This window comes from Cylas formicarius, unplaced genomic scaffold (genome assembly GCF_029955315.1).
Source record: "Cylas formicarius isolate icCylForm1 unplaced genomic scaffold, icCylForm1.1 PGA_scaffold_2__14_contigs__length_35257938, whole genome shotgun sequence".
Lineage (NCBI taxonomy): Eukaryota > Metazoa > Arthropoda > Insecta > Coleoptera > Brentidae > Cylas > Cylas formicarius.
Window position 1 is genome coordinate 29,246,740 of NW_026844319.1, and position 27,334 is coordinate 29,274,073.

The following is a 27,334-nucleotide window of genomic DNA, read 5'->3' on the forward strand; positions in this document are numbered from 1 at the left end:
GATAAAAATATTTTTTTCAAAAAACTTAGCAAGTTGTTGATGCTTGAAACATTATATTCGGATTATATAGTATATCTGGTATTTGATGGTGTCTTAATGTAGAAGTCACGGTTTCATTCAGTCTAGATCACTGTGCATAGAAATAGGCCCCCACTGTAAATTTTTGACCTTAGTTTATATTTTTTTCTAGAAACTATTCATCTGACTCATAAAATAAAAATTCTGTTTGGAAGACAATTTAATATGCTTCAGTATGAGTTTAAATTTGTCAAGAGTGCTGATTGATTGAAACGTGTTCATGCCGTAGTTATAGCCTTTGCAAGTGAAATTTTCACATTTATTGATTTTAACCATTTGGACAGCGTTTAATTGTGTTAACTACGCCGCAAAAAGTCGCTCAAGTGGACTTCACCAGAAAGCTGTTGCTCGACAAAGAGTGTGCCAAAGTTCAAAGAGTGGCTATTAGTCAGTGGACAGTGAGAAGAAGACTGAAGGAAATTAACCTGACCCCAAAAACAAGTGCAATTGGTCCAAAACTTACTCCAGCTAATCGACAAGCACGCCTATTTGCACGGGATCATCTGAATTGAACATTGTACCAATGGGGGACTGTTCTGTTCTCGGATGAGACGAGAATATGCCTTTTTGGTAGTGACCGACGAAAAAAAGTGTACCGAAGACCAGAAAAGCGATTTGCAGAATGCTGTAATGAAGAGCGGAGTCCTTATGGAGGTGGTTCTTGCATGATATGAGGTGCAATTCGTATAGACTTACGAACCGACCCTGTTTTCATCTGTAAGGGTGGCCGTGGTCAAGGAACAGGAGGTTTAACAGGTGGTAGGTACATCGAGGATATTTTATCTGGTAACGACTACATTGGAAAAGAATTCATTTTAATGCATGCCAATGCTAGACCGCACACCGCAAGGATCGTGCAAAATTACATTACTGAAGTCGGTTTTCAGGTTATGGAGTGGCCAGCAGGTAGTCCCGACCTCAGACCATTTATGGGATGAGCTAAAACGAAGAATTTGAGCTAGACTTATTGCAGTGGAGGAACTTCCACAAGAAACAATAGCAAACTTCATTAGATCTATGCCTAAGTTGTTAATTGTCAATAACCCTTTTTTTTAGTAATTAAAAAAAATGTTAATTTGACTCGTGCAGTTATTTTACAAAGCTAAACATAAAAAGCAGAAAAAAAATTGCTACCAAAATGCTACCAACGTGTTGAGAACAATTTTAAAGCTTTTTACGGATATCTTTTCGATTCTTCGTGTGTGACGTGCAAAGGAAAATGCCTCGGGCGAGACAATCTCGCGAAAGAAAACTGCGCAGGCACTCTAAAGTAATATTCACTTTTGTGTGTAATGGACGGCTAATTACGAGCGTCGGGGAACGTGCTTTTATGTTATTAACGTCGTTCCGATTCGTTCTCGGAATGCTACAAAAGAGCTTTTGCATGTAGGACGTTAATTGGATAGAGTCTTAATGTTACTCGTTGCTCCGGTATAGTGAATACAGGTATGCGAGATTATTGATATATTTTCAAAGTAATTTTAATTGAAAACGTTATTTTATGAACGTGAATGATAGTTTCCATTATACAAGATATGTGTTAAGTATCTCAACACTCCTCCTGACGTTTCGCCATACATGCTGCAGGCTGATTTATTGATGGATTTTTTAGGTTAATGTGAGATGTGAGATTTTGGTGTTGTCGAATAAAATCTGGTTCCTGAATCGCTACGATGTTTTTAAACTGCTGATATCTGGCGTTCTTTTAAATTGGGTGGCATTTTTGAGAATATAGTTTTAATGTTACGTTTTTTATGAATTTTTTATATGTGATCGGTGTGATCTTAAACATAGGAAAGTACAGCATGATTGACGAAACGTCAGCAAATGCGATTTATCAACAACCGAGTCAGGAGGAAGCCAGAAGATTTGCAAATAGTAAGTTTAACAATTTTTTTTACGTCGTTCCTTTCGGTTAGTTTTGGCCAGTCGAATATAAACATGATCGCTCGTGGACGCCATGTATCGGGTCAAAAATATACCGTAATCGTTAGTATGCGATTTTAATAAACTTAGGGTTGTTGAATTTCGGGTTATTGAAAACAAAAGTTCGTTTTTTATCTCCTTAAAATCATGAATCTTTTAAATTTTTGTAATTTTAATTGATTATTTTTTAATTTCATAAGAATACGTATATTTTGTAGCAATAACAAAATATTTTAAAGGCCCTATAAACAATATAGTACAATATACACACCAAGTATTCATCAGACGCGTTTTTTGCATAAAAAATTCTGTCGAGACCTGTTTTTTCCCGATCCATAAATTGTCGTTGTCGAATATGTGTCGCGTATTTCTTTGGTGGAGTGAAACTAGTTCAAAATAGGTGAAAACATTTAAACGACTGTAAGAAAAGAAAATGTCATATGGTGGTTTTAAATTAAAACAACAGATCCAAATAAATCTGGATGTAGAGCGATTTGCAAAATATGCAAGAAAGAAATTCAAGGGATAGTGCAAAAACTGAAAATCAGCCTCGACATAGACAGTTTAAAAGGCAAAGATTGATAAACAAATATCAAAGGCAATTTTCGCTACTAATTCGAGCTTTTGATGCATTGAAAACTCCGAGGTAAAAAAAAGCCTTTTAGATGACATCTATGAGAAGGAAAATGCAAAATACGTGGGGCAAGGATGAAGTTGGAACCTTTTGAAAGAACTGATTTTTCCGTTTCCGAAAGTTGGTGCGATGATACATTTATTACAGTGCTTGGTAGTTGAGAAGAGTTTGATGGTTTTCCTAGTGTTGACGTTAGTTTGGTCCCAAAAGAGTAAATCATTTCAAATGTCGAGTCTATCCTAAACCAACTGCAATCTCAAACAGCTAATGAAATTCGATTCTCTCTCTCTCTCTTCAGTCGTTGTCCGTTTTCGGACGTCGTGACTCGTTCATGGATGTTGTGTAGTGACCCTTCGCCAGGCTTCTCTGTCCTCTACAGTACGCATCACTTGTGAGACCGACATTTGTGTGAGCTCCTTTATTTGATCTATATATCTCACTGGTGACCTTCCTCTTGCCCTTTTTCCATCAACCTTCCCCTGTATCATGAGTTTTTCCATACCGTCCTTTCGTATTACATGACCGAAGAATTTAAGCATACGTCGTTGTATTGTTGGTAATAATCTCTCATTTTCCCGTACTTTTAGTTCTCTTAAGATGGATGCGTTGGTGCGGTATGCTGTCCAGGGTATTCTCAGCATTCTTCGGTAGCATATCATTTCAAACGCCTCAATTCTTCTTCGAGATGCAGCATTTATGGTCCAGGATTCCGAGCCATACTCTGCAATGGGGAACACTAAAGATTTCACAAGTCTTGTTTTAGTTTCCTTGCGGATACGGTGGTCTTTCCAGATTTTAGCCAGCCTTCCCAAAGCCTCCTTTGCCATCCCAATTCTTCTTTTAATCTCTTGTTCTGAACCACCTCTATTTGTTATCTTCGTGCCCAGATAAATAACCTCTTCTTTAACTTCTATGTCCTGGACTTGCTGCAGTGGTAAAGGAACTGTTCCTGCCCGGTCTATTATCATCAGGTGGCATTTAGATCTATTTAGTCGCAGTCCGCACTCCAGGCTTACTTGCTCGATTCGTTGTAATAGTACACACATTTCTTGTTCGTTTTTAGCCACTGCGATAGTGTCGTCTGCGTATCGAAGGTTTGATATCTTTTTCCCTCCAATAGATACGCCACCCTTCCAGTTCCCCAACGCCTTCCTCATTATCCATTCTCCATAAATGTTGAAGAGTATGGGGGAGAGAATACATCCCTGCCTTACGCCTTTTCCAACTCTAAAATTTCCTGAGTATTCGTTTCCTATTTTTATTTGGGCTAGGTTGTTGTCATATAGCTGTTTAATAAGGTAGGTTAGATGGTCGGGGGCTCCCATTTCTTTTAAAACGTACCACATTTTATTCCAGTGCACCGTGTCGAAGGCCTTGCTATAATCCAAGAAGCATAACATAGCAGAGACATTGTATTCAAAGAGCTTCTCCACCATCTGTCTCACATTTAGAATTTGATCTCTTGTTCCTCGTCCTGGCATAAAACCTGCTTGTTCTGGGGGTATATTGGGGAGGAGGTAATTTTTGAGCCTTCCTTGTATGATGTACAGTAGCACTTTGCTTGCGTGGTTTATTAAAGCAATTGTTCTATAATTACTGCAGTCGTCTTTTGGGCCTTTTTTGTGTAATGGGATATATACAGATTTCGTCCATTCTTCTGGCCATTTTCCCGTTTCCCATACCTTTTGACAGATTTGGTGCAGCAAGGTAATACCTTTGCCTCCAGTGCATTTTAACATTTCCGCTACAATATTATCTGAGCCTGGCGCTTTTCTGTCCCTAAGTTTTTTAAGAGCTGTTTCAACTTCGTCTCTCAGAATTTGTGGTTCACGTACCCGAGTTTCAAGTGACAGGCTCTCTGGTAGGTCCATCTCTTCAGCGGCCATAAGATTCTCGCAATATTGACGCCATCTTTCTACAATTTCAGGTGTCGTGGTCAATCTTACACCGGTGGTATTTTTAATTGGAAGGTACTGTAGTTGGAAGGTTCTTGAGAGCATCTTCACTTTTTGGAATAGATCCCGTGGTTGGTTTTGGTTTGCATGTTTTTCGATATCCTCACATACTGAAGCAATGTACGCATTTTTGTCAATCCTAAGCCTTCTGTTAATGGCTTTGCTCAGTTCTCCATATGTCTCTTGGGCTTCGTTCTCCTGTAGTCCTTTGATTTTTAAGTTGTTTCGCTCGGAGATCATTTCCCAGGTGCTTTGTGTTATCCATGGTTTCCTTGGTTGGTTTTTATCAGGTTTTACAGATTCGGCAGCGAGCTCAATAGAGTGTTTCATTTCTGTCCAGAGTTCATCGGAGTTCATTTGGTTGATTTTTTCTTGCGATATTTTGTCAAGATTATCTTTGACTGCATTTTGAAAGATCTCGTTTTTTCCATTGTACCATGGGTTGGTTTTTGGAGGACGGCGTTTGTTGCGCTGCAGTCTGAGACAGATTTCCGCGACCAGAGCATTATGGTCACTTCCACAATCCAGGCCAGGATAGGTCTTCACATCTCTAATAGAACTTTTCCATCTTCTCTTGATAAGAACGTAGTCAATCTGATTGCGTGTATGTCCATCAGGAGATCTCCAGGTATATATTTTTCTAATATGATGTTGGAAATGGGAATTAGATATGTATAGTTCGTTTTCCGCGCAGAATTCGATAAGCATTTGACCACGTTCATTTCTTTCTCCTATGCCATATTTTCCTACTACCGTTCGTAGATGTGTATCGGTCTTCGTTTCGCCAATCTTCGCATTGAAATCGCCCAGTACGATTAAAGGCTCTCTGTTAGGCATTCTGGTTATTGTGTTCGAGAGTATACCATAAAAGTTGTCTATTTCATTTTGAGGGCATGTCGATGTGGGGGCATAGATTTGCATGAGGTTTAGGTTGACCGGTTTTGCTTGCACTTTCAGGGTAATTATTCGATCGTTGATAGCTTCGTATCCCAAAATAGATTCCTTAAAGTTCTTATGTATCAGAAAGGCCACACCGTTACTGCTGTGGTTTTCGTTTCCAGAGCATATCAAAAGATTGCCATACTCAGTTGTGTAGTGTCCACTATTTTTCCAGTGAGTTTCTGATATTCCGGTAATGGGGACATTGGTGAGTGTTTTCTCGATGATGGCCAGTTTACCGATTTTGTTCATACCTTGCACATTCCATGTGCATATCCTGTGCATTGTCGGTTTTGATTTCCGTTTTCCAGTCGCATATTTTCTATAGGATGCCTGGTCACCTACTCTCCTATAGCCAGTAACCAATTTCACACTCGTATTCCTGGGGCTCGAGCGCCGATTGCCAATCGGGTCGCATGGCGTCTTACCATATGTCTTCGAGTTAGAGTCCATGATGAGTTTTCTAGGGATACATATTCGCACAGTAGGGTCCCTCTCCTTTCTGTGGCGTAGTGTTACAGCCGAGTAAATCTTTATGTGATTATCGCCTGTAGGTATCTGACTTTGGGTCCTTAGAGAAGTCATTCTTCAATAGCCTCCAAACCAGTAATGCCACAGCTACTGCCCTGTGTCATGCTAGTTTTGGTCCGCCCTGGGTATTTCATTTCCCCAGTACCACCCATATCTGGGAGGCATCCCCCTATCCGCCACCTGGGGAGGCGCCCGATGGGGGACCAGCAACCCCACACGGGAAATTCGATTAGAAAACGAAAAATCTTTAAAAAATCAAAACTTCCTAAATCTAATATTGCAAAGCCTGAACGCATTGCCCTAGAATCTCTAAAATCTAATCTAGATATCCTAATCCTAAAAGCAAATAAATGAAATATTGCGGTGGTCATGAACACAAATGAATATCAGATAAATATTCAAGATAGCGTGAACTTAAAAAAAAGATCCCACGTCATTTATGGAAGGCAACCTTAAATCTGTTATTAAAGCTTCTTCTTTATTAGACTCCATTAAAAAATCTGTCATCCTTCATGACTTTAAAATTCGTCGTCTCTACGGACTCCCAAAGACCTATTGTCAGCACCACTGGTTCTCCACCATATTTTCTAGCAAAATATCTAACTTCTTTATTAAAAACCGCTTACAGGCAAAACTGATAGTTTCTTACTTAATTCCTTTCACTTCATTGAACAATTTAAAAAAAAACATTACATTAGATACCCTAGATATTCTAGTTAGTTTCGACGTAGAATCCCTCTTTACTAAAGTTCCTATTCCTGAAACTCTCAACATCATGTCAGATATTAACATATTTTTCCTATAACGGTCAAATTTTAGAAGCAGTCATCGCTAATATATTTACGGAAGCCTTTGAGAAGAAAGCTTTCGACACCTTTCATCTAAAACCAAAACTAACCAAAACGCTACGTCGATGATACTTTTGTTATTCGACCTCATGGTCAAGAAACCTTAGTAGATTTTCTTTAACATTTGAATGCTATACACCCCAGCATACGTTTTACCATTGAGTTGGAAACCTTCCATTCTTAGATATTCTTATCAATAGAAAATCAGACCTAACATTGGGTCCTGTTTACAGAAAACCTACGCACACAGACCGATAGCTTAATTCATGGTCACATCGCAATCCGGCCCAAAAATCACCGGTTATCACCTCTATTGTTTAGAGAGCAATAAAACTATCTCAGCCCGAGTCACTGAACCCAGAATTAAAACACCTTACCTCTGCTCCTCTGTCTAATAATTTCCACATTAAAGATATTAAGCGTTCCATAAAAAAATGCACTTCACCACAACTTTCCTATAACAATGAGGCCGAAAGCAATCCTATACTTGCCACTGTGGACATTCCTTACATTCAAAAGTTCTAATGAAATATAACGTCAAAACCAGATTTCAAAGACAAAATTCCATTTGAGATGCCAGAAGTCTTAAATCAGTTTAAATCACTCGATTAAAATCAGTGCAATTTTCGATTTTCTTTTAAATATCTTTAAAATATTTATCTGTTTTCAGATATTGAGTATTATCACAATTTTTATACACAAAAAAAAATAGGTTTAGTCACTCACTAATATTGCTACCAATACCAATAAGTAATGACGTTTGAAGTAGTAAATAGAAACTCATTTTTTAATAAGTTGATATCTGGCAAATTATCTATTGTTTTACATAGTCAGAGTGTTCGCAGCAAACTATCCTAATGGAACACGTTTTAGTAAAACAGTATTTTTGTCTATCTTTCGGGAACGATACTAATGTGCATACGCGGTGTGTGCCATTTAAAATAATCGAGATTTTTCAGTTCCATTCAAAATTAAATTGAAAAATAGTGAACATTGTTTTTTATTTGCCATTTGATAATGAAGTTTACTCTCTCTTTGCCTCACCCCGTACGCTGAATATTTTTGCTGCGATATCTGGTGCGAAAATGGAGGGAATTTTCCATTTTCCCCAAAATAGTCTCCGAATCGACTTACTTGGATGCCCTTCGGCGGTCAAGCATGGAGTTGATCGTTTCGCTCTTAGCGTTCGAGTCTATCGACGTGTCGCTTCCGGCTCTTGAAATCGGAGCGGATTCAATTCCGGAATTCCTGGAATCCCGTCCTGATTCCTGCAAAAGGGACGCCATCTCGTCCTCGGTATCGCTGTCTCTTGGAGGTCGCTGCTTGCCGAACCTGATGAGGCTCTTGACGCTCTTGAGCGTCGAGCGTTTGCGGTCGACGTTAGGGGGCGTCGTCGGCGTCGAGACGGTCGTGCCCCGTCTCAGGAACGATCTCTTATCGGAAATCGGCTGCTGATCGGCGCTTTGTTCCGCCATGAGCGTTTTCTCGATGTTTGCGATGTTCTGCTCGATGTCGATCAGCATCTGGTGCTCGTCTTCGAGCATATCGAAGGCGGAACTGCCCGCGAAGGAAGCCAGCGATTCGTCCGGCAGGGAATAGATCACGCTGAACTCCACGATCGCCTAGAAGTTTTGTAAATTAGCAATTTCAGAAAGGTCGGAAGGAAACTTCCACAGGCTACTGTAAAGCCGGGTCTAGACAAAGCTCGTAACGTAACCTGCTCTCGTAACATTTTATCCTGTATCCTGTAGCAAAATGGCACGCGTTGATGTTACAGCATCTGAACGATAAGTCTTGTAAAAAGCACGTATCTACATGCACGAGAGTACGGCTCTTGTAAAAATGGAGTGCTCGAATGAAAACCTTCGAATTTATAGAAAAGTATCGGGAAAAAGAGGTGCTGTGGAACCCGAAATATTTACATTATTTCACTAAAATTACAAAAAAAAAACTGTGCATGGAAAGAAATAAATATGTCATCTGATCTAGGCTGTTGTACTTCTCAGCTAGCACAATATGAAAACCGGAGATTGCCATTAAAATTCTCATAGCCCACAACAGCAATATCAGAACCTTTCCGCACCCCAGCCACCTAATTGCTTCTATTAGTCACCTAATAAATCTCCATTTTACCCAACAACTGAAAGAAAAAAATCATCTACTGGCACACTGACTCGACCTCCACTTCCTTCACCAAACTCTGAGACCACTTTAGTTTCGTCCATACACTTCAACCATAGTCCAGAATTCTCTAGCCACTCTGAGCCAAATACAAGCATTGATGATTTTCTTTCTTTGTAAGTTTAATACCTTTTATTAAAATTAATTTCTAATTCAGAATCATTTTTATCTTATAACTTACTTGAAGAATGGGCTTTTTTTTCAAAGCTTAAGTTACGGTTAATAAATTTTTTGTCTTTTAATTCTTCTACTTTACAGATATCCAGAATTATAACCCTTATGGATTGTTTGGAAATTTTGAAGAGATACTGCATACTGCTATACTAATCCCCAGTTGCAAAAAAATATACTGAAATAGCCTTTCTCATAGTGGTATTTTGTTTCATTATTTTCGAGTCCATAAAATTGATAAAAAATTCAAAGTCTGTTGGCGACGTCCTTGGAAAATTTTCATAGTTTCCACTAACTGACCGAAATGTTAAATCAAGCGGAAAACTTTGTTGATCCCTTTTCGAAAGATATTTACCACCAGTGCCTTTGTTTTTTCTTCTTATTTTTCAAATCAAAAATATGTACATCGTAGCAGCTACTTCTATATCGTAGTGGTTTCGTGATTGTGTTCGGCAACTGTTGATGAGTTTATTTGTCTTTTATAGTTCTTTAATACTTTTGATATGCGGTCAGTGATATTTTGAATTTTAGAAAGGACAACAGTGACAATTGTAGATTTTAGTAGTAGATTAGTAGATTTTCTTAGACATTTAAACTCTATTCACCTTAACATATTTTTTATCGCAACTAATAATAATCTCCCATTATTAGATATTCTTATCAATAGAAAATCAGACCTAAATTGGGTCATTGTGATTACAGAAAACCTACTTAATGAATTGTCATATCACCATCCGACCCAAAAATCATCGGTTATCAACTCTCTTGTACACAGAGTCGTAAAATTATCTTAGCTCGAGTCGCTGAGCCCAGAATTAAAACATCTTCTCTTCTCTCTAATAATTTCATTTTCTTTTGAATTTTTTTAGTATGCCTCGTACTTTGGCTTGGATTTTCACAATTTCTTCGCAGCTTAACTGAATATAGGGCTTGTTGAATGGTTGGTGGTGGTCCCAGATCAACTCTTCATCTTCTTCTCTCCTGATACTCTTCCTCAACCTTCTTGCTTGTTGTAATATGGCTTCCTCTGTCAAGTCTGCTGTTGTAGGCAAATCCTGATCTATCACCATAAAATCTTGTAGCTCCTCACTTGTAAACGTAATTGTGCACTTAGGATGACCAGGTTCTCGGTAAGGGTAATAAATTCGGAGAAGATAAGAATCTCTATTAATTAGAAGTCGGCCTACATTCCTTACCTTGTTACCTGATGTGCCCTTTTTTCTTTCGGCATAGAGAGTGAGAAATTCGTTATCCAGAGTGGATTAATACATAGCTTTGTATGGAGACGATTGAACGATGAACGATGAACGATTTAACGCATTAATTTTCCCGTCATTCTTGCGTGTTCTACAAAGGTTCGAAGTTAAATATCAAACACTGTTAATCGATTATCTATAGTGCCATTTGCAATTTGCAAAAAAAATTTCAGTTAAATTGAACATATGATATCGATGAAGACACTATTGTACTAACAAGGTCCATCTAGAAGGCTGAGGTTTGAAATTAAAGGTGATGTTTTGTCTGTCCATGGAAAACTCCTAAATACCCTGCGGTTGTAGAGTTGCCATCATGTTCCAGTTGTTAACGTTAGCCTCGCTCAATGTTGAATCAACCGATATCGATAAAGACACACTTACGACCATCCAGCAAAAAAAAAAAGAACCAAAAGAAAAAAATCTCAATGACCGATAGCAACGACTAATCAAAATCCAACTTTGTTATTGATAAACGGGTCAATAATTAAGACTTACGGGCAAAGGTTTGTTATTAACGTCGAGCAGGCTGTCCCGTACAGATAGTTTTCCATCTTTGATGACGTTCTGCAGCACCAGACGGTAGCTGCCGACGAGTTTATCGGCAAATAGTCGGTTCCTCGAATATAACTCGATGAGCAGGATCTCTTCTTCTTCCAAAGGCCTGGCCACTGGCCAGTCGAACCTCTGCAAAAGAGAATGTATTTTATGGTATATAGATTTTTGTTGTAGGTATAGGGACTAAACTAAGCCAAGATTTTGGAAATATATTTCTTGTGGTCATAAGAAGTTTCAAGACTTTGGATTAATTAAACCAGATGATCTCTACATTTTCGAATAGCTATGATATGAGGAGAGCAACTATTGTTTGAGACTTTGTTATTTAATTTAGGTTTTTTAATTTGGTTTTTGTTCATCATTTATTAATTCTTTTAATGTTGATAAATTGTACAGAATCAAAAAACTTTATATTCTCCGTAAACTCTACATTTATTTTATTAATTTCTAGATAGTCATTAGTGATTTTGTTTTGTTGACTGTTAGTTCGTTTTGTATGAAGCACGAATTTATTTTCTCGAATGCATTTTTCGTTTTATTTGTTACAGGCAATAGATTTCCTCCAGGTGCTAACATATTTGTATCATCTGTATAATTGGTTATCAAAAAATTATTTATGTCCATTAGTAGTTCGTTTATATAAAAAATAAAAAGACTTGGTCCTAGTATGCTACCCTGTGGTATCCCTGTCCTATTTTGTGAGATTTCAAATTTTTACTTTTGGACGATGACGTGCTTGAGTGCTTTTCCACGAATCCCATATCTCTCCATTTTATCTAATAAAATCTTGTGGTCTAGGCAATCGAACGCCTTACTGAGGTCTATATTCGCTAAGTTATTTTCCTTAAAAATGGCGGAACTGGTTGATCTGTTTTTTAATCGGGCATGTTGAGAGATAGAGAACAATTGGCATTTATTAACATATCTTTATGTTGCTTGTTGATGTTCTCAACGTCAGTGACGTAGTAGCCTGTGATTCCCTTATGGAAAAACTGAGGTGACCTCAGCGAATCAAGTTTTATTAGTATTAAGATTTTGTGCTGGAATGGACAAAATTCTTTGGTAAGTAATATTCGGCGCATGTAAAAGCCGGATCTTGATTTGCTTTTTTTATCCAGAAGCACCGTGTAGTGCCTAAAACCAAGTATAAACCTCTGGTCGCGGTATTCTTCACAAAATTCGTAAAATTATTTTATAGTATACAGGGCGGCTCAAAAAAGCGCAAGTAATAAAACATACTTTTTTTTAAATAAGACAATCTGTTTTCAAATTTTGTTCTTTAACTTTGCTACTAAGCAAAATTCGCCCCACTAGGAAACACAAATATCATCCCTTCCATATGGAACAATATCGAGAACTTCTTTGTTTTGACTCACCCTGTGCAGTGATCTCCTAAAACATTGAATAAACGAAAATCGACCGTTTCCTCAGTCCTTCCTATTAAAAACAAACATTCGCAACACCAAATCATCTAAAGGAATCAGATTAGTTGTCTTAACTCACGAACACAGTACTCAATATGGCGAAATCGAGTAAATTTTGGCAAAATATTCTTGTCCTTATAAAAATGCATGAAATTTTTGAGTACAGTCGTGAAATTGTGTCATGCTCGAATCAACAGGTCTGGCGGAAAGCCAGACGTTCTAATTCGTTCGATTTTTCTTTATTCTTTATAGACGCCCCGACCAGTCTGGCGTATCGCCCTGATTCGCTTTGGGGCACGTATTTTCCTTTTTCTATCCGATGATCTTCGCAAAAATATTTTCGTCTGCGATTCCGGCTTGTGGTAGAATTTGAAAATTCAAGGCTAACTCACATACGCAGTTTTACATGAATTGAAATAAGAGAAAAAAAAAGGTATAGTTTCGATGGGAAACGGAACACCCTATACTTTTCAATTTTGCATTGAAACGTTGTCCTCTCTTGAAATAAAAATTGACGCATTAAAATCCAATTTACGTATTTTTAAAATGCATCAATCAATTTTTTTCCCCCCGTTTCAGGTAAATTTTGCGAGTTGGCAACATTGCCGAAAAAGCAATTTATAAAAATTGACGAATCGAGTCTCTTTTGTATATTCTTGCAGTTTCGAATTCTACGAAAGAAACTAAGCAAATAGTATCCAGGTTTCCCTTCGAAGTAAAAGTAAATTTGCCTCATTTTCATTTAATTTTAGTTGATTAATTCATCAATCGAGACAGAAGATTGGATTTTATTAGAGTATTATAATTAAATCGGAGGGTAAGTAGGTAAGACATTTTTTTCATAGAATTCTAAAATAAAAAAATATACAAGGTGTGCAATTAAAAAAGACGCAAGGATCCCCTTATAAAAATCTTACTTTTTGAAATACTTTATGTATTCCACCTTAGTGGTACTTTTTAAGTAATTATTTTAAGTTTATTCAATATTTCCATGCGTACCTTCACTTACTTTGTACTTTTATTTTATAAATGCAAACGGAGAATTAGTTTCTTTTTTAATTTTATTTATATTTCACCAATGAGTTTGTAAAATATAACAATGTTATTATTAGCACATCAAGTCTAATTGTTGTAGTAAGCAAAACCTAATACGATATAGTGATAGAGCGCCCCAAACATGAAATATGTACTAATTACTAATAATAATAATTTATTTGCACAACATAAAACTAAAGCATAGGAAAAACTAAACCGTTAATAAAAATTAATAAAATTCCGAAGATGCTATGAAATTTAAAAAGTATATTCTCTCTTAATCTAAGGGTAACTGTACTGTACTGTATGTTTCTTACTGGTGAGTTTGAAAATCATCATTTTTGTCTTGTGTGCCTGTCGATTAACAACATTCTTCTTCTTGTATTTTTGTGTCTTCTACATAGTTCTTCGACAACAAGGCCCTAGATTATATTCGCCGTAGATAAAGGTACGTCATAAGAATACAAATAAATATTTATTAGAATCTTACAATTAAAATTTTTTTGAAGGTTGCGGTTTTTTAACAGTTTAAAAAATATGGAGACCGTGGAACGAAGCAGCTGTTCCCCTGCTAGAAGAAGACATGAAAAACAACGCAGATCTTGAAGACGGAGTGGAAATTGTTGTCGAATCTAATGACAATTTAGAAAACGAACTACCTCAACAAATGTTTAAAATTTTATAAGAAATTCAGAAGGGGAAGTAGGAACAGCAATAAAAACAAGTGACAGGACCCAAGTTCCGAAGTCAACTCTCAGAAAAATTGTTGCAAATGGGATAGTCAAGAGGAAAGTGGTACTTCGGGAGTTTTTAAAGAGCAACACTCAGATCTAATTAGGCCTGTAATCTACGACGCTTATAAAGCGAATGGTGTTTTAACCCTAGAAGAATTGCATAAAAAAGTAGTGACAAAGAGTCGTTGCGTACTTTATTTGAAGGAAATGGATTTTGAGTTTCAAACATATATAAACGTCAAGTGCCAATGGAATCTCAAAGAATTTCGCAATGGAGGGTGGATTGTTTTAATGCAATTGAAAAATTTCGAGAGCAAAACGGGCCAATAGTATATTTAGAAGAAACGTGGTTCGACACTCACGACATAGTAAAAAAAAGGTGTGTTGTTAGTAACAAGTGTGTACTAGACGTGCCGCATTCACATGGACAAAAATGGTTGGGTGCCTTATATTTCTCTACCAAAAACGTCAAAAATTCAAGTGTGGAGTACCATGAAAACTGGACCGCGGAAGTACTTGAAGACTGGTTTTGAAAATAAACTGTTCCCAAAACTATCGCCATATACTGTTATTGTGTGTAGGATGATGCCTCGTATGAGTCAGCCCAGATTAGAAAATTCCTAGGACGACCTTGGAACAGTTACTGGTAAGGGGCTGCGGTTTTGGAGTAATAAACAGTAGGCAAAGTTCATCAGGGGGGTCGGTTGTAAAAGCACTGGCCCAAGTATATAACTTTTTCGTTTTTTGTGAAATGCTTCTTCTCGGGCCGCCGCTGATGATTTACTGACAAGAGCGCGGAAAACGCTTTCCTCCGGAAATTTCGAGGGACGTTAAAGTTTAATCCGGAGACTTTTAACTCTAACTTTTAAAAGGTCGCTAAAATTCGTGTTAAAAAGTTACGGCCAGTCGCCGTAATAAAATTTCAATCTTGCCTAGCTTAAAAAAGATGTATAATATAATATATGTATAAATATCTTTTACCCTCCGGCTTGAAAATGTCGCGGTTTTTTAATTAAAGCGCCCTTGAACCATCGTCGAAATGTCAAAGCGCTGATTATATAGAATGATCGCTATACGCTATTTTTTTCCACCGCCCTTAAGGTACAGTGAACCCATTAGCACGTACTGCGGAGAAAGATTAGCATACGGTATAATTATGTGGTTAGACGATTATTATCGGTTTTTCCAGGCGTTTTTGCTATTTTACGGCCGATTTTGCGTTCTGGCGCAAAGCCGCGCGCAAACCTGCGCAAATAATTGGATTCACCCCGAGCGACGAAATCCAATTTGGACAATATTTTACAATTATCCGCAGGCCAACAATTGTTAAACGTTCGAATGTTGATTTCGATCTGACTTTTGATTCTGTATAATTTAGGCCTCCTAAATTTGAATCTGGTAAGCCTTTTTCCTCCATCACGTAAGGTTTTTTTTTTAATCGACATTAAAAGAATACTGGTTTTAGTAGTAAAAGAACAAAACTCATCCCAAAAAGTCCATTAATTTTTGAACGATCTCTTCCTCTTGACCGAAGAACTTTCGGGAAAGTATACTAGATGTGAATCTAAAAAGAGTAGTTTTATACTCATTTTGCATCCCACAGAATAGAATGGAATAGAATTTATTGACCGCGTTTTGTTCTTACAGTTATGGCAAATCATAAATACAATACGTAAAAAAAATATGTATATAAAAAACAAGACAATGAATAAATTATATAAATAGTGTGCAAATTATATAAAACAGTGTATAATACATAAGAACAGGACAGTCTATATGACAAAGTACAGGACGTTTATATAAATAAACAAAATGAATCAACATCAACAAAGTTATAGAAAGTCATCGCACAGTCACACCGTACACAGACGCTTCTTTGACTTCAGAGTAAAAGCAGTGCCTTTAAGAAAGTATTTTTGAAAATTTAAAAACCATATTTGCAGGGTATAAAAATAAAAACAATTTCTCAAAAACGGTATATGCGGTCGAAAATATTTTTGAACCAAAAGACGCGCGAGATCCAAACCAAAAACTTTTATCCTTGATGGTTTTTTAATAACGTACAGGGTGCGTCGGTGATTTGCGAAAAATTGAAAATAGGACTCCGTTTATAATGGTAATTCACTATCACTAGAAGGCTATGATTTAGTTGCCAGTTTCTTTCACGTTTAGAGTGCTAAAACTTTTGTATTAAAGGTAATTCAAGTAAAGGTTGACTGTGCTCTGTGATACAAATTTTCTCGGGTCGAAAGGCAATGAGAATCCCAACGAATAATGTCAACAACGTTATCGAATAAATTAATAAGTTTTTCTTCTTCTAAATGCTGCGCGGAGGAAAGAATTACGGCGTCGGATTCAGAAAATCAACCGAGATTCAATTTCGTTTTCGATATTTACCGGGTTGACTTTGTCAATACTGCGAAACCATAAACCGCTTTGAATAAGGTGCCGAAATTTACCTTTTTTCTTATTCGCAACTTTGTGGTTTTGAAAGAACCATATCAACGTGTGCTAAATTATACCAGAACACCTTACAGCAACTCAAAGATTGGTTTTTACACGTTGATATGAATGACTTACCTAGGTTGTTTAATTTTATACACCTTGTATTTTTAATATTATATTCAGGGTTGGGCTGATCTTAATCACTTAATTTGTTTAATTTAAAATCGTGATTTTAATAGAACTCTTATTTTTGAAAATCGCAAAATATGACAAATAAAAAGTAAAACACAACTCTTTGAAAACATAAGACAACATAATAATATACATTTTATGCTTCTACAATTTGGTTGTATAGTTTGACGAAAAATACTAATTTTCCCCATTCCTCTATCCCCATCCTGTTCCTTAGATCTGAGTGTACAAAACCAGAAGTGCTGAAAGTATGTTGTACTGATACTGGGGAAGCAGTTGTACACATGAACTGTGTCGCAATTTCTGGCTCATCCTTTCGTTTTTTTTTACTTCAGGATTCTCAATTGCCTGTGCTATTTGTTTGTCACTCTACCCAAATTAGGCTGATTTTCATTTTTTTTTTCATTTTCTTTGTTTGTGCCCACTAACCATATTAATATGTTTGTCATATTTGCGTAAGATCTTCATCTATCTATTTCATTGATATCTGTTGGATGATAAATAAATAATAATAATAATAATCACAAACATCATGGTGTGTTGTAGGTCTTTTTCTTTTTTACAGATTTTACAAATCGCTTTACACCCACAACTATTTGAATCTGTTGTTTTAATATAAAACTGCCATCCAGCCATTTAACTGTTCCACTATTTTTACAAACCACCCAACTGAACGCGAGGCGTATTGGACAACCACATATATAGAGAAAAAAAAATGTCGCTACAGAAATTTTCTTGTACCAAGCGCGAATACTTAGTGTGTATATTGTACTATGTTGTATATAGTTGTAATTGCCACAAAAAAAAGGAAACACATTCTGGTGTTATCTACTGTGCTACGTTGTAGCCTGTTAAAATATTACTAAAAGTTTTCGCTTACCTGATCAACAGTCAACAGTTCACAGTTCTCTTCTAGGATCTTCGTCAGGTGGGAGACGCCTGAAACAAACTTTACTTTACAACCGGAAAGGAAACACGTTCGGTTTTGATTGTTATTTTCGCGATGATCGCCAAAATCCCTTGGCTATTAACTCGCTCAAGCGTTTGGTAATTCGATGAAATATGATTTCCCCCATGTCCCACCCTCACCCCACCAACAGAACTGTTATTTTTAAATATTTAGAAGAGACAATATTCGAACTGCTGGATTTACGTTTGCAGCTGCCATTGCGTGTAGCTGCCAAGCTTTATCGATACATATGTATCGACATCCACCTTTGCACTCGTATGTCGCCGTATAAGCGGCACGCTATGTCTTATCATTAGAGCAGTTTGGCCGGTCTGTCATCCCCTACGCTGCTTTCTTGAACCTTTGTTGACGACATGTTTACGTAAATATAAAAAATAATATGATATTTGTTTTATACATGGCGTAAGTTGTTTATTTTATATCTGTTGATGCACAAATTTTTACCACTTCAGTTCACGTGTCCACCATTTTTGCATTGTGAATATTTAAGTTTGGTGTATTTAAAAAAAAATCAAATGCCCAAGAAATTTGGAAAATGAATTGCAAAATAGTGGCGATGAATTTTATATTAACGCGCCCTGAAAATTATAGATTGGATAGTGATAATATTAATGACAAAAACGACTCTAGTAGTGGTAGTTACTAAAAGACAAAGATCCGAACCTTTACCATCAAGTTCAAGCAGTGAAGAAAACCAGAATAAAACATAACCTAGTAATTTTGGTCCATGGCAGAAAGTCACATGCCAGCATCAGCTACCAGACAGGATTCTATTTACTTCTGGGATTAAAAGGTAGGACCACAAGTTCCTGGTACTTGTACAAAACCCATAGATTTTTTGAAGCTCTTTTTCACCGATGAGCTAATAATAAAAATACTGCAACAAACAAATAACTAGGCTAGACACAAAATAACACAGAGGGGTTGTCAAAACATTCTACATGGCACACGTGAGTAGATACTACAGTACTACACTACAGTTAAAACTTCATTTGACAGGTACACACAAATCAACCGCAAATTTATACCTGATTCTATCAAAAAACCAACATTTGCAGATCAGGTAATTTGATGTTATTGGCGTCAAAAAATAAAAGGGTCACTTACTTCGTGCAGCCTATCGACAGAAGAGTACGTGGAGGTAACGTACAAGTTGTAAATAAGCCAAATGTAGTGGTCATTTAGAATTAATATATGGGAGGTGTCGACCGCGCAGACTCTTTCCTGAGGAAGTCTTTGAAAGTTTTTTTTTTGAGGACTCGAAATGTCTAGAGTCAACGCATATTTATTATATAAAATTTCACAACAAAAAAACCAATGACACGTCTGTTAAGTTTGTTCGGGAATTAGTTGACGAGATGACAAGAAACTTTCGGCACAGGTCCATCATCTGTAGATACAGGAGAGCGACAAAATAGTAAATTACATATTTTACGCCAAAACGGTACCATACACTACAACATTATAGAATGTAGTTTTCTTATATTGTATATTAATTTATTTTATAATAGTGGTAGTGATTATGATTATGTTAGGTTTTATTTGTGTTCCTCTATCCTGAAGAAGCTAGATATTTTACTAGAGAATATGTTGAAGAAGCAATGGTGCTGAGAATTGGCCGAATTGGTAATCCTCGTTTGTGAATCTTTGGGAGTCCGTAGAGACGAGGAATTTTAGAGTCATGAGGGGTAACAGATTTTTTCACGGAGTCCGATAGAGAGGTAGGATCTTTTTTAAGTTCACTCAACAACAACCAGGCGCACGAGGATTCCAGAAGTTTTGTAAAAATTAGAAAACACTATGTACAAAAAACCTATACATACTGGACAGTATTTCGATTTCGGGTTTAAAAGAGAGATGTAAAATTGAACAGTATTAAAAAGCATTTGCTTCGTAACTCCGTAACGACAAACCAATACAAAGTCAAAACTGTAAGACCGTAAATAACACAAAACAATCAAGAGAGGGAGAGCGTATCTACCAAGCATCGCGTGAACGTGGAAGTTCGTATATCGGACAAACAATTTTCGCGGGCATACGTATATGACTTCATTAAAACGAGGAAATGTCAAAGCGACGTCGGGTCCCGGTGTCTTGGGAATCCGGGTTGCGGCTGCCCTGAATAACGTCGACTGTGTGCCCGTATAATTTCAACTACAAACTCTGGCAGCTCGGAGTTTGTGGTTTCAAAAGTACCAAGGATCCAAGTGAAGGCCATTTTTTTCTTCTAAATGCGATCATTAATTTAAGTTATAAGCTCAAGGGTTTTGCAAACATTTGGCTCTGAAGAAGCCAACAGGATGATTGGCGAAACGTCAGCAAGGAATCCAGAAGTTTTATAAAAAGTATTACTGTGGAAGTTTCTGTGAAAAATTGCAGCCTAGTATGCAAAATGTCACCAAAATGTCTCTAAATTTTTTTTCGGAAGCGATTCATTCATTTTTGGAGCATGCTATCAACTATATTGAGTATGGAGAGCACCTTGGGATATTTTGTGACCTTAGCAGGGCGTTTGACTGTATGAATCACGAAATCCTTTTGAATAGGATGGAACAATACGGAATTCGTGGAATAGCTTTGAACTGCTTCAGGCCGTTCTTAACAAATCGTAGGCGGTATGTTGAAATAAGGCAGGAGAGAGGCAACTTGAGTCAAATTAAAAAATCCCAAGTCCAATCTGAAGATAGAGGCATACCGCAAGGTACAATGCTTGACCCTGTTTTATTTATCCTTTTTATCATTGAACTGTCTATCAGAGGTCGTTGAAGACAGTTCAAGTTTAGTCTCCTCACACCGTTATCAAACTCTTCACAGAAAGAATTAATTCAAAACTTGTACCGTTAAATTACTGGTTTAACACTAACGAACTCTTTTTGAATGTCCAAAAAACAAGTGTACTGATATTCAAATGCCCACAAAACAAAAAAGATCTCTCTGGTGAATGTCTGGTCGGGCGGGGAGGCCGGGGAGGAGAAATAAAAAAAGCACGCTAAATGTTTAGGACTAGAGCTTGACGAGATCCTATCTTGGCAAAGTCAATGCCAATTACTTTGTTCAGGACTGCATACTTATTGTTTCCTAATAAAAAACGTAAAAACTGTTTTGACTGGAAAGTCCGTGATAAATTTCTACTATGCTCACATCTATTTGAGATTACTCTATGGTATTCCATTTTGGGGAAATTCAAGTCATGCGACATATGTTTTCAAATCCCAAAAAAAGTCCTAAGGTGCATTGCTTGACAATTTTCAAGCCAAGCTTGGAGTTTGAAAGGTTTTTTTTTGCCAAAATGTTTATATTTCAAACGAAGACGAACGTGCGTAAAATGCATCACTTTTGGACAAAAACAAGACCATATTCACCGGATATGGCCCTGTGACTTTTTCCTGTTACCAAAACACAAGAAACCCAAGAAAGGAAGGACTGCATACTGCAACATACTGCATAAAAGTTATAGCTTTTTGTGAGATTAAGTTCATATTGAAAAGAATACTTCATATGAATATATAGTAAAGTTTTAAAAAATTAAAGGTACTTTTTTAATATCTGGGGGATTACTTTGAAGGGGACAACGTTAACTTTGATAAATAAATAAATACTTTTTGATTAAACTTAAAAGTCACCTTACTTTTTAAACACACCTCGTAAATATGTTTTCGCAGGTCGAACTAAATTTAAATATTTCACGAAACTTTTAGTTTCGGTTCGAATTTGAGTCGTTGCTTAACCTGAAAATATTTGTCCAATTTAAAACAGATTCGTATGATACGATCGAACGTTGCTAAATCGTCACAAACACTACAGGGCATCGTTTTTTGGTCCTAATTCCTTTTTAATTGTTTAAACAGGGGCTTGTTGATGGTCGGCCAATAAATTTGGAACTGGGAAAAGAATAAAAAGGTCTCCATTTTGTATATCTCGTCTTCTTAATGTAAACAACATCGGCGATTTAGAAGCGATTTGGAAGATGAACAGTCATTAAGAGAGTGGATAAAGCAGTTTCAAACAAAAATTACGTTTACAAGTGAGGAGTTGCAAGATTTTATGGTGATAGATCAGGATTTGCCTACAACAGCAGACTTGACAGAGGAAGCTTCATTACAACAAGCAAGAAAGGGTGAGAAAGAGCACCAAGAGGAAGAAGAAGGTGAAGAAACCACCAACCATCCAATAAGCTCTATATTCGGTTAAGCTGGTAGAGACATTTTTTATGTATCATGGGGAAGATGCCCTTCTCGAAGAAATTGTGAAAATACAAGCCAAAGTACGAGATGCGTATTGGCATACTAAAAAAATTCAAAAGAAAATCACCGATTGTTTGAAACATTAAATGTAGTTCCAAAATATTTATAAAAATTTTCCTAAGTAGATGTTAATATATATATATATATATATATATATATATATATATATATATATATATATATATATATATATATATATATATATATATATATATATATATATATATATATATATATATATATATATACAATTGAATGAAAATCCATAATAGAGACGTAGCTAGGGAGGCACTACCCTACTTTTTGTTTGCTGAAATCGGGTTTGGGAGAAGAAAAAAAAAACTTGTCTCCGCACAAAAGGAAACAGTTTGATGGAAATGAACAAAAAACGATCAAAATGTTGGACACAATAGCGTAACATTTGTAATTTCGGCCGCGCGTTTAATAGACGTTTCGAGGGTTCTTTGTCCGTACGTCGTAGTTAATCTCGCGGCTTCACCGACAAATTTATTTCCCTCACGTTAAAAACTTCTAGGTTTTGAATCGTTATCGTTTTGATAGGAAGGCTGCACGCAACGGCCCACGCTTTGGTTGGGAAACCTAATCTTTTCGCGTGGCCGTTTGAAATTATGAACATTGAATTTGTTGCGACGCAATAGCAACGATAGTGGTAGCGAAATTATTTTTTAACAATAAACAACAATCTTACGAGAATCGAGTTATGGAAAAATGGGAAATAAAAACTTTGTAAAGGTTGTTGGGATGTAGGATTTAAAATTATTCTAAAGCATACACGGTGTCTTGAATTTTCGAATTTGGTTTTGAATTATTTTTAAAATCTTCCACTTTGCTTTTTGCAAAACTTCTGGATTTGAAACTGGTTCGCATTTTACTCTGTGCCTGCTTTTATATTGTCTGAGAGAGCGGAGCTAAATTAACCCCGTCTCGGATGACTGATTGCCATATTGGTTACCAGTAAAGACCTGAGTCACGCTTCAGATTGTTAGTTTACTTATAGATTTCTATAGACTCTCTTATGTTTCGTGATTAGAGGCGTTTACATAGTTTTATCGAATAAAATTTTATGTCCGGTTTCGTGATTGTGTTCGGCAACTGCAGATGAGTATATTTGTCTTAGTGTTAGTAAAACCTTAATTAAAGTTGTTGTGAGAATATAAGTTTAATAATGGAGGGGTATTTAAATTTAATTGACCGTTAAGCAATACATTTGAATGTCTCATTTTGTTAATCTCCATGGCTTCCAATAAATTTAATTTTCTAGTTTTTGCAGCTGTATGTAAAATATCAAAATTGTCGTCAAAAATGTGTTTTCTGTGTTTAAGTGTGTAGCATAATTAGAATCTAGACTATTGTTTTTAAACGCTCTTTTATGTTCGTTGATGCGTTTCTTGAAGGATCTAAGTGTTTGTCCAATATAAATTTTAGGACAAGATCCGCATTTCAACCTGTAGACACCTGATTTTTGAGATTCTGGACATTTCATTTTATTGTTTTTTTAAAAATTTTCCTATTGTTTTGTTTGTTATGAAAGCTATTTTTAAACCACATTTTCACAATTTTTTTGAAACTTTTTCATAATGGACGGATTGTAGCCTTTTAGTTCTTATTTATTTTGTTAAATAGATTTTGATTAAGTAAAAGTCACCTCAGTTCAAGCATATTAGGCCCCATTATGTTTGTTATCTTCATCAATGACATATACACGGTTGAAGAAGGTTCCAGACAAATAATAAATTATGCAGATGACACGAATATCCCAATTCCTGGATAGCAAATTAATTCTTAATACAGACAAAACAAATGTTGTATTCTTCAGAACAAATCTTTGTAATGTAGAAACAACAGGCGACCTCAGCGTCGACAATAAAAACTTACGCATGTCGGAAGATACAAAATTTTAAGGATTATGTCTGAATGAAACTTTTGGACTGGTCTCCTTTTACAACTCAATTATTAACAATAATTAAATTAAATCCAATGTCGTATAGTATTAGGGCGGTTGGTAGGTATATGAACGGAAAAACGTTAACGGTATTATATTTTACTTTTTATAAAACTTCTGGATACTGCCTGCTTCGGTTTTTGTTGACTCGAACTAAATAACGTTTCGGCAATCATCCTGTTGGCTTCTCCAGAGCTTGACTGAAACTGGCGGAGCTAAATGAGTGGCATAAACACCGTCTCGGATGACCAAGTCGCGGATAAGATTGTTAGGTTGTTTGTAGATTTCTATAGACTCTCGGATTTTTCGTTGGTAGAAGAACTGATTACATGCAAGAATTTTAGTTTTATGGAATAAAATTTTATGTCCGGTTTCGTGGGACGCTATGATTAGCTTTTAATTTAATTGTAAAATTTATGTTAGGCTGTTTAAATGTCCAAGATAATCAACTAGGGATTCTTAATCATGAGGCCAAATAGCAAAGGTATCATCGACGTAGCGTTTCCATAATATAAGGTTGTTCGGAAAGTTATTTCGTTTTTTCCCGTCGAAGGACTTAATTACGTTTTTTCGAAACCAACTTCACACTTAAGCCGCATAGCCATTATATGTCTTGAGAGCTGATATTGCAAGGCTTGTGTGTGAAAAAGTTCTATTAATTCTACGCAGTAGTTTTTGGTTGGTGCCCTTTTAAATATGGAGAGCAATAAGCAGCATTTTCGTCATATTTTACTTTTTTACTTCAGAAAAGGTAAAAATGCTGTCCAAGCGAGAAAAAAATTGACGGATGTGTATGGAGAAGCCGTGTTAACAGTACGCCAGTGCCAGAACTGGTTTGCAAAATTTCGATCCGGCAATTTTGATGTCGAAGATGCACCACGGTCTGGAAGGCCGGTCGAAGCTGACAAAGATGCGATAAAGGCATTAGTTGATGCAAATCGGCGAATAACCACACGAGAGATCGGTGAGAGATTAAATTTGTCAAATTCGACTGTTTATGGCCATTTGAAAGGCATGGGCTTAACCTCGAAGCTCGATGTGTGGGTGCCCCATGTCCTTACGGAGCGAAATTTGTGTCGTCGCGTTGACGTGTGTGATTCGCTCCTCAAACGTCAAGAAAATGATCTATTTTTGAAGCGGATTATTACTTATTATTACAATGTTAAACGCAAGAGGTCATGGAGCGGAAAAGATGAACCGGCTCAAAGCGTGTCTAAAGCCAACATTCACCAAAAAAAGGTGATGCTCTCCGTTTGGTGGGATGTCAAAGGAATCGTTTTTTTTTTTGAGCTTTTGCCGGACAATACAACGATTAATTCAGAAGTCTATTGTCATCAACTGGACAAATTGAATGATTCACTTAAAAGAAGAGGCCCGAATTAATCAACAGGAAGGGTGTAGTGTTCCACCATGATAATGCGAGACCTCACACAAGTTTGGTCACTCGCCAAAAACTTTTACAGCTTGAATGGGACGTACTGCAACATCCACCATATTCTCCAGATCTGGCGCCTTCCGACTACTATTTGTTCCAGTCCCTGCAAAATTTTTTGGATGGCAAAACCTTTATCTCAAATGAAGATGTCAAAAACCACCTGAACCAGTTTTTTGCCAGCAAGGACCAAAACTTTTATGAGAGGGGAATTATGTTACTGCCAGAAAGATGGCAAAAGGTGTTGGACCAGAATGGCCAATATATAATTTAATAAAATATTTATTCATTATACGAAAACTGTCTTTCATGTTCCCCAAAAAAAACGAAATGACTTTCCGAACAACCCAATATATACATGCAGCGAATAGATTTGGATAATTTTAAATTGATAATTCTCGATTTCCTTGAATGCCATGCCATATATGTATATTATTATAATTATTTTTTAAGTAAAAAAAGGATGGTGGAAAACGCATAACAGTTCTTCACGCTGGGTCCAAAAATGGTTAGGTGGAAGATGCCTTATTTTTTTCTGCCAAAAACATCAAAGAATCAAATCTTAATAACCATGAAAACATGACCGCGGAAATATTCGAGAACTAGTTTAAAAATAAACTGTTGTCAACTCTATCGCCAAATGCTGTTATTGTCTTGGATAATGCCTCGTATCATTCAGCTCAAATTAGAAAAATTCCAAAAACTTCTTCAAATAAAGAAGAAATTAAAGAATGTCTGTACGAAAATGGTTTACATTTTGAAGAAAGCTACACGAAAAAACAACTTCAGGAATTATTAAAAATAAGAGAGGCTACAATATCAGTAGAAAGCTAGTCTCACTGTGAAAAACGAGTAATAAAAGAAGGAAATATTTTTTGAGAGATTTTTTTAAGTGACTGATACTTTATTATTATTATATTTAATATTTTGTATATTTACAATGATACTGTAGATGTAGAAATGTAATGAAATTGAACGTAATAATAAAATAAACTAACTAAAATGGAATGATCAGAAGGGTGTAATATGCGGGGCTGCGGTTTTGGAGAACTAAACCGCAAGCAGAGTTAATCACGGGGTAAATGCACTATATTTCTGGTCCAAGTATAAGGCTCCCGTTATTTTTATAAACTCGAACGGAAAATACGGAACTCGCTTAATTAATTAACAAACATCATCTTTAGCCCGTCTGTACGTTAGAAAAATCACATTTAAAAAAAAAACACAAGGGTCTGCACACGGTCTTCCACGAGGAACGGCTACGATAGTAACGGGGCCCAGATAGATTTCACCAAAAATTTTGTTCGAGATGCCGAAAGTGCATATCCCGGACGGGTGACAATTTTGATATTACGAAGGGTTCGTTTCTTGCGTTATTTTAAGGTTCGCTCTGTTGGCGTATCGCGGCCAGAATAGACGTCGTATTGTTTTCGATAAATTTTGATTCGGCAAAGCGTTCAAGTGATGGACTCTCACCTCTGAACTCGATTTTGGCCAATTTCTCGCCCTTGCATTTCGCCACTTGGAACTGTTTGAGCTTGACCGCGAGCGACATTTGACGGAAACCGAACGCGGTCCTGCTGCCGCGGCCGTCGCAGGAATACTTGTTGATTGAGCGTCGCTCTACTTGTCCTGCTCCCGTTCATACGGGTCGACTGCGTGCCCGAATTTCGCGCGCAGGATCGGCAGGAATATACAGGGCGGTTCTCTTTGATTATGGATGTTGTTTTATAAAATAAGTGCAGGGTTATTCATTATATTTCGACACTTATCTGCAGGATCAATTTTGAAAGATAGAGAAAAAGTGTAAATGCGAAAGTT

At 36.6% G+C, this 27,334-nt stretch overlaps 1 protein-coding gene across 2 annotated transcripts in view; it reads right to left on the reverse strand.

Annotated features, from left to right (window-relative positions):
- LOC132697683 (otoferlin-like) overlaps positions 1–27,121 on the reverse strand; it is a 56,887-nt gene extending 29,766 nt beyond the window's left edge. Inside the window, exons 1-4 of one of the 2 annotated variants that reach the window (XM_060663235.1) lie at positions 26,990–27,121; positions 17,785–17,843; positions 11,015–11,203; positions 8,046–8,533 (exon numbers count right to left, since the gene is read on the reverse strand). In XM_060663235.1, the coding sequence (XP_060519218.1) occupies positions 8,046–8,533; positions 11,015–11,203; positions 17,785–17,843; positions 26,990–27,068 (815 nt within the window). In that variant the 5' untranslated portion in view covers positions 27,069–27,121. The remainder of the gene's footprint in view (positions 1–8,045; positions 8,534–11,014; positions 11,204–17,784; positions 17,844–26,989) is intronic. The other variant, XM_060663236.1, reaches the window with a different exon arrangement.
- Positions 27,122–27,334: the final 213 nt, after the last annotated feature.